This window comes from Aulonocara sp. 'chitande type north' Nkhata Bay, linkage group LG2 (assembly GCF_057382095.1).
Source record: "Aulonocara sp. 'chitande type north' Nkhata Bay isolate Kocher_YH1m ecotype deep benthic linkage group LG2, A_spYH_male_GT1.1, whole genome shotgun sequence".
NCBI classification, from domain to species: Eukaryota; Metazoa; Chordata; class Actinopteri; order Cichliformes; family Cichlidae; genus Aulonocara; species Aulonocara sp. 'chitande type north' Nkhata Bay.
The window spans coordinates 30,329,065-30,341,170 of NC_141345.1; the positions used below are offsets into that span (position 1 = coordinate 30,329,065).

The 12,106-nt window shown below is 40.6% G+C and overlaps 1 protein-coding gene across 2 annotated transcripts in view; it reads right to left on the reverse strand.

Moving 5' to 3' along the window:
- Window positions 1–12,106, reverse strand: part of pcgf3 (polycomb group ring finger 3) — a 79,422-nt gene that overhangs the window by 16,917 nt on the left and 50,399 nt on the right. For both annotated transcript variants that reach the window (XM_086258729.1, XM_086258737.1), the window contains 3 exons: window positions 9,275–9,371; window positions 5,908–5,963; window positions 5,512–5,619 (listed from right to left, as the gene is read on the reverse strand). In XM_086258729.1, coding sequence (XP_086114855.1) covers window positions 5,512–5,619; window positions 5,908–5,963; window positions 9,275–9,371 — 261 coding nt within the window. The remainder of the gene's footprint in view (window positions 1–5,511; window positions 5,620–5,907; window positions 5,964–9,274; window positions 9,372–12,106) is intronic.

Consider the following 12,106-nt stretch of genomic DNA (forward strand, 5'->3'; position numbering starts at 1 on the left):
AGTGTGCCGAACCAGAAACATACAGGAAGGTTACACCAGTGCTCAGAGCACCTCCCCTAGGACAAGACCAGAAGGCATCGTAGAAAGATGCCCAAACCACCTCAGCTGTTCCTTATGGTGTGAAGGAGTAATGGCTCTACTCTGACCCCCATCCAAATGACTCCGCTTCTCCACCGCTCTCTAATGGACAGTCTAGACACCCTATTTTTGGAAGGAAGCCTATTTTTGTAGTCACCAAACATTGCCTGTCGAAGCCAAGGGAACCATATCATCTGCCTAAAGCAGAGATAGGATCCTGAGATCTCGGAATCTGACGCCATTCATCCTTTGACTCCTTTAGAAATTCTGTCCATGAAAATTAAGAAAAGAAGCGCTAAAAAAGGACAGCCTCGGTGGAGTCCAAAACCCGAACCCCGCTCCTGACCCTAAACCTAAGTGAATCGCCAGTGACCTGGTGGATGTTAAAAGGTTAAACATTTACAGGTGTGAGGCAGAATTATGATGTTCATTTGACTTTAGGTACATCTAAAAATGAAGTCTCATTCGAAGTATTTGATTTTCAAAAATGACATGCTGTCTCACTGTAGAGACTTTTAGATATATATCTAAATCTAACACACTTCCCGATAATTTCAAACCTCACACTGTGAAACAGATGCTCCACAGTTGTCCGGGACAGCTGAGGTTTATATATTTCTCTAGGGATTTTCTTGTTGGCTGTGATATTGTAGTAGTATTGAATTTTTAGATATGAAACTTGGTTATCATAGTCAAAATTGCATTGCAGTGACAAAATTGCCACATGGGCAAGTATTGCTTTTCTGTAACCTTTAAAAAACAAAGAAATTCGGTCTGTTCTTCCTGGATTCAGTGGATGTAATAACGTGTGTGTGTGTGTGTGTGTGTGTGTGTGTGTGTGTGTGTGTGTGTGTGTGTGTGTGTGTGTGTGTGCGTGCGTGCGTGCGTGCGGACAGTTTAGTCCTACTCAGACAGATGCTATTGGGAGCACCCCTCTGTGACCATTTTCTGTCTGGGCTAACTGTCACCAATTCCACCAAGTATTATTGAGCTGCTCTGGTGTCTCTGTGGTGATTGTCTCCAGAGTGTGCCTCACTGATTGCTTATCACCAGGGTCTTGCTCTTATTGTTGTGCCTCACCTTCAAACAACTCCTGAGCATCTGAGTGACTCAAACATGAAGTCCTGGCTTTTGTTCGAGGTGATGGCATCGTGTAATGGGTTGATTGCTTGGGTCTGGGGATTAGAAAGACTGAGCAGTCTGTCTCTTCCAAAATTTCTTTTTGTTTCAGAAAAATCATCTACTCTGACAGGTTTATGATTTGTGGGAACTCTTATAAACAGTCGAATCCCAAAGGCATGTACTACAACGTTTTCGAGTGATTCTGCTGTGTAATGGCAGTGAGATGGAGTAAACTGTGTGTTAGTGAGTGGGCGTTTATATTGTCATGAAGTAGAAAAGGGCACTCGACAGACTCATCATCGCCCCATGTCTCCCTATTTTCTTGTGTAAAGTGCTCAGAAAAGAAGGTCATTTAGAGAAATGAGTTTGCTGTATACTAGAGGAGGCCAGATTTTTAACAGTGTTTGGAAAAAACTCAGCTTATGCACTTAAAAGCACAGCTAACACGGCTTAGATCTACTGTGCAAAGGCTTAAATCGTGCAGTATTATAGCTTAATGGCAGTGTTATCAGTGGTTAAAATATTGGGCCTGTTGCACATGCCACGTTTGTCTTAATGTAAGTAAACCTTCAGTTGGGAATAAAACACACACAAGAAAGTCCACAGAAACATCTCTAATATTGCTTTGCATGTTTAGTATATTCCAATCAATCAGCATATTACTGACAGATAACTCTATATTGCAGTTTCTGTGAGAGACTGTGAGACTGAATGCAGAGCTTGGAGGTACTCTGTTAAGTCGCCTTGGAAAGTGTTTGGAACATATTGATAAGAGAGCTGGATTATGCACTGTCAAGGAACAAGCTGCAAATATGTCATACTTAGAGCCAACACTTAAGGAAGAAAATGGGCAAATTATGAACTGCCACTGGTCCCCTGTAATCAATAAAATGTGATTTTTGTTCTGTAATTGTTCATCTCTTTAGGGTATTAATGCACTGAGGGAGCATTTGGATTAAGGTCCCAACATGACTCACAATGTCCCTGATTCAGATCCACATGCAGGTCTGTACTACATGTGCTCTGTTTAATTAACAGACATTGCGTCATTTATTTCCTGAAAACACACTCTTTCTTCCAAATATTACAACCTCTGGTTGTGACTTCTGTGCTCATGGATTAGAAAGTGTCGATCCGTCTTCTATAAAGCGGAAGAGGTTAACTTTATTCAGCTGATTAGAAGGACCTAAAAAAAAAGTTCCTAATTTTGAGATTCTGGGTAAATGAGCCTTTAATTAAGTGTAAAACTGCTCAGCTCTGGCAGGAGAAACATTTACAGAGCGCCCACTGTCACCTGTTGTTAGTGCAGTGTGATCTCTGCGATACCATCTGTTAACTTTGGTTTGCTATTCTTAGATAGGAACCTAATGAGGAGCGTCCATTTTCTCAGGTGGGAGAGAAAGATTTCAAGTAAACAAACCAGCCTGCTCGCGGTGATGCTGGATAAACAAATTCTGACTATGACTTAATATTTTTCACCGTTTTGGGAAATCTACCCAGCTTTAAGAGCTACAAAACAGAAGAAAATAGAAATACAGTAGAGCTTCTAGAGGCCAGCAGCTGCACAATTTAAAACTAGATTTGTATTGTCTATTTTAAAATAGAGTACAAAGTAGTTTTTTGTTGAGTAGTTTAAAACCAGAAAACCTCATTATTATTATTTTTCCAGTTGGGGCGAAGAATTGTTGGCATTGACCCCCGTGTCCTGGAGTGGGACGTGGGGCATGACTCAGATGAGCCATCGCTGCAACCGAACACCGCCTGCCTACATAAAATCACTGCCTACTACTTTAAAGCTTTTATACCACATGTATTCAAGTCAATGCAAACAGAATCTCTGTAACTTTAATGAAAGTCCTGACAGGTCTTCAAAGAATCTGGATGCAATGTCAAATCGCTGAGTCCAGATTAAAGATGGATGCAGATAATTTACAACCTGTAAAACAAGTCAACCACAACCAGATGACTAACACATACCCAGGATGCACTTTATCGCTTCTGAGCAATGTGCGTTTTTATTTACAGTGCCTCATACTGCATTAGCTTGTATGTATAGACAGATGATGGTAATATTACATACTCAGCCTAGTAGGATTTTTGCTGCTAAACCACCCCTTAAGCACCACTTTGTGATCAATCTAACCTATGTGTAATATTGTGACACTCCTCGGCTTTCTTGTCTCTCTCAAACATTTGCTGGCGTTGTCGAAACTTTTTTATGCAATCTAAACCATGACTGGGGAACTGTGGCTGTATTTTTAGCTCAATTTGTGGCACTTGCAAAACTATCTAACACTAATGGTGTTGTACAACCATGGTGAGTCTTTTCAAGAGTGGCTATTTGAAAAGACCACTCACCGTGGATGCATTACGGAGAACTGCACACAAGATGGTGTGCCATTAGCCGGCTACCTGACACATGGATGTTATGCACGATGCCTTTTTCTATTCAGACTTCCATTTGGCTCAACACACATGCACGAATGGATTAAATAATATAAAGTTATAACAGCTCAATAGTCTAAGATCTTTTTCTTACATTGTTGAAACAGATGGATGAAATGAAAAGAGAAATTTTGTTGTGCAGTGTGACATTTTCTTTGTTGTGTTTTCAGTGATTGTATATAGAGACGAGCTTTGAGGGAGACCAGATGGTAAACCAATTATCTGAAATTCACTGGAGTTAAAAGGAAGCTTTCAATTCCTTAAAAGGCTGGTAGCTTTAAAATCTTCAGAAACGCACGAAAGAGAGTGAATTTCTATTTCCATAACATGCATTTGGTTTTCTATAGTTTCCTCAAGTCAAGATTATTTTTATCACTGCTCAAAGCTAGAGACACATTTGTTTGTTCAATGGTGAAATGGAGCCCAGGAGTTGCTTTGTTTCTTTTTCTGTTGGCGTCTGTGCAAATGGTCCTTAAAATGTGTTTGGGTATGAACATTTAGAGGTGTGTGTGTGTATATTCTATAGCTAAACCTGACTTCCAGCGACAAAGCTCGAGAATCCAGAGAGCAGTTCCACTTCCATTTGAACCTTAATTACCAAAATCAGAGAGGGGGATTAAGCTAGCGATTAGGCCTGCCAGCATGACAGCCCTCTGGGTACACATCTACACCAACCCTTGGAAGCGAGCAGGTTTGGAAAAGCCATTGTGCACAAAGAGCAGGCCAGAGGCTCGTTGTGATTGGCTAAATTGTCTTTATCTGTACTGTTTAATGGCTTCTGCTCTTACTCTTGGTTGTGCTTCTAATGTTTCTCATTACTGGCCAGAGACTTCATTCTTTACACATTATCAGCACGACATCCACACTGCAGAGGTGAAGTCTCATTTATAACAACATGACGTTAGCATAGAATAGTTTAGAATGAAACATGATAAGCAGGCTGTTCTTTAGGGATCTGTGACCGGCAGGTTTCTCAGTAAGGTTTCTACCCTTCACTTGTCACATTCATTTAAAAAAAGCAAAACAATCAAAATGCCACACTCTTAAAGACTTGGGAACAAACAAACAAACCCATCTACATCCATCACAGCTCGTCTTTTGTCCCGTCTCCATCCAGTCACTTCTAACCGGTCTACAGCAGATGTTTGCCCCTCCCTGAGCCTGATTCTTGCAGAGGTTTCTTCCTGTTAAAATTCAGTTTTTCCTTCCTACTGTTGCTGAGTTCGTGCTAATAGGGGTTCGTCTAATTGTTGGGGTTTTCTCTGCATTACTGTAGGATATTTGTCTAACAATATAAATAGTTTTGAGATGGTATGAGAAGATATGAAAAAAACATAACTGACTTGAATTGAAAATTGAATTCTACTAACATACTGAGTGCAAGTATGTAAATACAATATCTGCACGTTACCATGCATAATTTAAGTATAATATGTGAATGCATATTGTGCATGTGTCTTAGATTGTTTAGGTTGCCAACAGGTAAAATCCGCCCGGACAATCAATACAACATTATTTACACCATTTTTCAAAGAGGCTGCAGGAAATATTTGTTTTCATGCCTGCAGTACTTTTTTCAGCCAGGTTGAGCCCTGGTGCTATTTGGAGGACCTTCAACTCACAGCAGCATCACGTGACAAAGCCAAACAACATCCTCTCGTATGCTGCATTCACTGAGACTGTTATGTGCCACCGTTAAGGCTGTGTTGACTAAAGGTCAAATCCTTCACGTCAAACAAATAAGAGACCCGTCACAGGTGCATGTTAAGTGTTGGTTTAATGCAGAGCCAGCTCCAAACTAGATGAAGCAATAAGAAAGATTTTCTGTGGTTCTGAAAACAGCGCGAGTCTGCGAGGCTAACGTACCGTTGCGTTGATCTAGATGAGTCTTCATGTTGCAAAGTTCTCCTTTAATGTCTCCGGGCACCTCCATCCCCAACTTCTGATAGAATTCCCTTTGTTTCTTTATCTCCGCTGCACAAGAGCCAAAGGAAGAAAAAAAAGAGTTAAAAACAGAAGTCCTTTTTGCCAAGGCTGATGCTGTCATCTTTTTAACATTTAGAGAAGCATGTGTGCACTACAGGGAGCTTGTTCCTTAGGAGTTCTGAGGTTCACGTACAACAGCGAGGAAAAACAATATTAAAATGATGTATTTTTCAGTCAGTTTACCAAAGCATGCATGCAAGGGAAAGCTAAAAAGTTACGTTTTAAGGAAGGATCTCTTGTAGGTTGCATCCCAGGAAATAAATACACAATACTTACCCTCTTGTAGTCCCGGTACCAACTTATAGACAATGTCTTGCATTGTTCTGTCATGGCTATAAGGGACAAGAAAATAATTAGTTACTTTAACACGCAGTGAAAATTAACATTATAAAAAGGGAAAAGCAACTGAGTTTCAAACCCAGAGATTCAAAAACTCACAGCGAACAAGGTAAAGATGCACTTGTACAATTTCATAACACATTTGCATGTTTTTGTAACTCACAGCAGTGGATCCCTACCTTCAAGTCTGGACTGGAATCCACAAAAAAACCCCAAAAAAACTCAGTCTGAAGTCATGAGATCATCAACATGATAGGAGAGAACGTGGGAAACAATATTCTGCTGTTTCTTTTCTTATCAAAATTCCCCTTGATTTTTTTCCTTTTCTTGTATGTAATGCTGCATAATCAGTCCAGCCTCTGCACGCAGCAGTCTGAGAGGGTGGAATAACATTTGGTTGAACTATTGAGAACCTGTAGATTTTGCGCATCCTGTTATGACATGCTGCAAATGCCCCGAGGTAAAACTATAAGTTCTTGCCACCCTGCACTGTAAAACACTATCCTGTTAAATGACTGAAAATCTCAAGGTGACGTGCAAGAAAATAATCTCACAAAGCCCCAACTGACACCCTCAAAGGCTGATGTTCAGCATGCGCTCTGTCAGAGTGTTAAATGGTTAAATGGCCGCTTCCCCCGTGCTGGTGACATGGTGCACAGTGGGTACGCGTTATGTGTGATGGTGTGTTTTGACACCCAGTGCTGACAGCCAGCTAACAGACAAAGTGTGCTGTTTGTTGCAAGGTTATGGAGGAGAAAAATGAATAAATAAAAATGTGACATGTTTGTCTCCCCTGCTGTCCACTGAGGAGGAGTTATATCAGGGACCGAAATTAGCCACCTAATGCTGAGGATTGATCCCCTGCAAAAAAGCAGGGAAACACTGACCCCTGCTGGACAAAACTGATTATAGCCCTGAGATCTGTTACTGGCGTTAAAAATGTCCACGTTGTGAGAAATGTAGACAAAAATCACAAATACTTTGTGTGTTTCTGTGTTTTTATTTCCTGATCCCGCCTGGAAGTTTCTGAATCATGAGACTTTAAAAGGTCAAATAAATATCCCATTTAAAAAAAATAAATAAATAAAAAAAAAAAAAAAAAAAAAAAAAAAGGACAATGAGTGTGTTCATCATCCAGCCCTGTGCAAATCACCTGAGTTATCACTGATAAAGAAGCAAATAAGAGCATAAAGAACCCAACAATTAAAATGTGATTGTGCCAACTAAAACGACTGCAGTCTCACACACCCACATCTGCTGCTCTGATTGGGTCTTATGAGCCACTGCATGTCTTTCCCTCCCCCATGCCACCATGTCCTTATCACATGAGCTCCTTCCTGAAGAAGAGATAAGCCTTGGCTACCAGTGGCCAACTCCACATGGACACTGAGTTACAGGCATTGTTCTCCTCCTTCTATGGACTCGGTTTTAAAAGCCTATGAAAACATTAGAGTGACGTGCACATTAACTCTAAATAAAATGATCCAGCAGCCCTGAACTGTCTCTAAATGTTAACACACATAGAAACCAAAATGTAAATGTAACAAATATATCATTTAAAAAAAAAGTAGTGGCATGAATCAACACCATGTTTTGAAGTAACTAAATGAGACCAAGTGGCAACAATATGTGCACATTTCCTTCCCAGAGCTATTGATTCCCAAGCTGTTTGCACGCATGTAACTGCAACAATTTAAAGTATGTGAAAACAAAATGGATTAAAACAATCAAAGAAAGCCACATTTGGCGGGCGGAGCGGCAGGATTTGTTCTGCCCAGCTGATTCTCTGAAGAGACATCTGACTGTGATTTTTAAGCCTAAATCTCAAACATCAACTTTGATCAATCTTCCCAATGAGCAGATGGGGTTTTGCTTGTCATCTGCTGGGCGTTTTGCCTTCAAATCACTTGTGATGTTTTCCATCAGCTCCAATTTCCTGCAAACAATGAAGGGAGGAAGAAAAAAAACCCAAACAGCTGCGCAGAGAGCTAATGCGTTTGAAATGGAGCATTTCCTGCAAAACAATGAGTCTGCAGAAAGCGCAGTTTACACAGTAATGACTAAATTGCTGGTGCACATTAGGTTTGTGTGCCACATTTATCAGATGTTAATGCGTGAGCGCTCAGAGGGGCAGACACCACACGATGCTTCGCAGAGCAGGATTTAACCAGCCGGAGACGGCTTCCAAAAGCAATAAGATATTTACAAAAGTCAACGCACTTATCGCTACTCAATTAACAGACTTGAAGTACAACTTTCCTTTTTCATATTTAGTTATCAAGAAACAGTGGGGAACGCCGAGCTGCGATGCCACTTTGATGCAAAATCCCAGCAGCGGTTTATGATCATAGCTGCAGGATCATCTACTGTATATCTACTTTATAGCAACTGAGCCGCGCTTTATAATGCACACAGACATGTTTGTTCTTTTGAAGAGTTTTGAGCGTATGCAAATAAAACATAAAAATAAGACAATGAGCATCTTTGGATCTCAGTGGGCTACAGCTGTTTTTTTACATTTTAAATGTGCAATGTGGATAAAGGGATCTCTTTGCTTTGGTTAAAGAGAAAAATATAATTTAGCTCGTGTATTTTACTAGTCTTTAATAAGAGTAGAGGGAAACTCCACAGATCCCAAAGTTGGGTTTTTTTTTTAACGGGTGTTCGAAAGTATTACTGCACATCCAAAAAAGGAGAAAAACATGGGAAATAAAAATGTAACCGCCGTCCTTCCTGGTCTGATAACATTTCAGGTGAGCAATGCAGGCAAAAATAAATAAATTATTGTAAAAATCATAGTAATAATTGCATCACTAACAGTAACAACCTTCTGCACCGATGTTATCGTGTAAGGCAGACGGGGAGAGCTGTTATCGTTCCAGCCACAGATTACAGGCAAACCTAATCAATGAAATCACACCGACTTGTGTGATTAATGTGAGAAGCTGCTCACGCTCAGCCCTCCATGTTTAAATGGTCAAAGTTTAATAATACATTGATTGTACTAACTGTACAATGAGCATGTATTTTCTAGACTCTTGTGCAGAAAACAGAGCTGTGAATGGGTGTGGGCTTTAAGTGTTTTTGTGCGAGGTGCAAATCTACAAAAGAAAGCAGCCGGACCACCCCGAGAGGCTTTTTGTTTCCTGCAGAAGAGCAGAAATCAAATGGAAAAGGATCGCCGGCTCTTTGGTCCTCGGCAGTTTGTTTACTGGCAGAGCACAGCTGATGGCACTCAAAGTGTGAATGAGTGAGTGAGTGTGTGCGTTTGTGTGTGTGCACTTTGCGGTGGTTCCTCACTCACCCGATATACTGCAGTGGATGGCTCTGATGAATAACAATCCTACACGTGGGGCACGTGTTGTTTTCCTCCAGATACTTCACAAGGCAGCTTCTGCAGACTGGAGACGCACAGCAGAAATGTACGGTTACTCTTCATCGTGGGCGCACACACACGCACACAGAGCATCTTTCATTCAAGGTCTTTATTTGTAGAGAAAAGAATCTGCCACACATTTTTAGATTTCCCTGCTTAATACATGAAAAGCAAACCGTTTTCCTCGGCTTTTTAACACTCGAGTTTGCATTCGTTGATCTCTGTGCAGCGCTGTTGTACTTGCTGTGTAGCTTTATTTTCTTTCTTTCTTCATGTAAATCTACGAATGACCTTAAAGTTCAAACACACTTGGCCAATTTGATCTTTTGGTCAACCATTACACCCCGCATCAGTTGGATTCTTTAAAATGCAACTAAAACTCTCACCACCAGGAGGCAGAGTTTTTACCAACGGGTGTTTTTGGATGTGTGTTAGTATTCTTAAACTTTTTAATGTCTTTTTAGTCCGATCCCCATTTCTTCAACAGGCTTTGCTTTTCCAGGCCATAAAGGAGAATAAAGCAAATAAAGGAGAATGTGTCCTTAATGGTTACACTGTACTGGTTCACCAGCCTGACCCCAGTTCAACTCCAGTTGAGAACTCTTAAACACAATATAGCAAGATTTCAAAGGTAGTACTGATTGCTAACAGCTTTAGTTTTATTTTTTGAAGGTGATTAAAGTCAGTCTGTCTGCAAAGTTCAGGGGCAAGCTGGCAAACTTAACTAAGGTGAATTTTACCATCTCCAGCTGATATTTAATGGTCAAAGTGACATCAGCTTATGTAAGCAGGCGTTCGGTGACAAGATGATGTAGTTCAGAAATGATAAGCATCAGTGCTCTCTGCTAGACTACATAGGCATTAAAGACAGCCTCTCTCTTTAATCTCAAATATAGCATACATTTATTTTTCCCCACTGTAAAGTCTCCTCAAATCTTACGGGTTTTTATGGATCTTCTCAATTTAAAAAATAATAACAACAACTTTAAAGTCATTATAGAAGCCGATTCCCTAGCTGCACTCACTGTTGAACGATAAGAGCATTCGCTCAAACAACAACCTGCAAATGTTTCCATTAATAATCTCGTCTCCTTTTCCCAGCCAGACAGGCTGCGCCCTTATTTCCTGACCCGGCTCATTCACATTGAGTTCTTATTAAATGGTTGTAAATAAAAGCATCACCCAAGGAAACATTGAAATATTTCTGCTCATTAAAACGGTTGATTTGAGTAAAAGGTGGCTCAGGTGGCACAGCGGGTCATCTCACTAATCACAAGTGCATGTGAAAGAGTCTTAGCTCCAAAAAAAAGCAAACATCACCGACTGTGTGTATAGCTGTAAATAAATACAGGCCACTTACCATTTAATACACGAGACAGTGAGATAATCAAGTAATCCAAGGATGCACTAATTAAAAAAAAAAAAAGACATACTGGATCACAAACTGCGTCTAATGAATCTCATACTGCCAACAATGCCTGTGCTTAAAGCAACTGACCCCTCACCTATGGATCCCTTCATGTGTACAGCACATGTTGTGTACAACCCAGCACTGTAATTTGCAGCACGTGGTTCACCACTTTACCCATCTCAGCCACACTTTTTTTCCCCTCCCGTTTCTGTGACAATAGAGCTCGATCTGTCAGAACAGCTGCAGTGGTGACGTGATGTGAATCTCTTTGTCTCCACTCTCCAATGGTGGAGCCTTTCTCCAAGTGAGAGGGAGAGTCAAAGCGTCACGTCTGGACTCAGACGCCTTAAGTGGGCAGAGGGGCTTCCATCTGTGAGTGAAGAGCTCCCTCTGGTGGGTATGAGAGGTACTAAAATGTCTGTGGTTATCTTAACATATATTCCAGCACATGTCTGATACAGGGTTATGTTTATTTTCACTGTTCTGCTCTAATCAGTGTCCAATTTATCAAATCATTTTTTAATCTCCCCAAATGCTGAGTGTGTTGTTCCTGAAATAAATGTGTCAAGTTCAATTAAGCTGCTCCACAGGGGGTGAGAGCGCCCCCCAGCTCATAATGCTTGGACACTTTTTATTATCCTGCATCAGAAAATTGTGATTTCACAAAAACAGCCATCTTAATCTGCCAACATGAGCAGCTTGGTGTGGTTAGCTAGGCAATCTAAAGACTCTCATGTGAGCATTAGAGGGCACTTAAGGTTGTGGGGGGGAGACAGGCCAAGACCTCGACAACTCGGAGACCCCTGTGGGGATTACGAAATGTCAAGTTCAAGGTTGAGGGGAAAAAAAGCAATAAAATGCTAAACAATGTGCAGCCATTCAGCACGTGATGACTTGATTTAAAAGTGAGACTGCAGGATAAACCAGGCCTCACTCAGTATTCAGGAAGTGTTTGGTGACATGTTGGAGGAGGTGAAGCCAGACGCCCTCAAGAGGTTTAAAACCTACTGAGAACTTTATTTTAAAAAAATAAAAATAAAACAAAATACCCCATCGGGTGCCTAGTTATTCAAACTCAACCATCTCATTTGCTGAAAATATGAAGTCTGCACTGTTTCATTCTCTTTCAGCTTTGATTGTGGAAAAACTGACATAATGGCAGTGATGCAGGTTTTAACCCTGTAAAGACGCAGCCACCTGGCTTTACATGTCTGGTTTGCATTTTGTATGCTCGAGTTATCTTTGACTAATATTAAACTTTGTGTGATCAGATCTGTGACAAATCAGCAAAAAAAAAAAAAAAAAAAAAAAATCAAAGAAATTCAGCAGCAGAGTAAACATGATTTCTT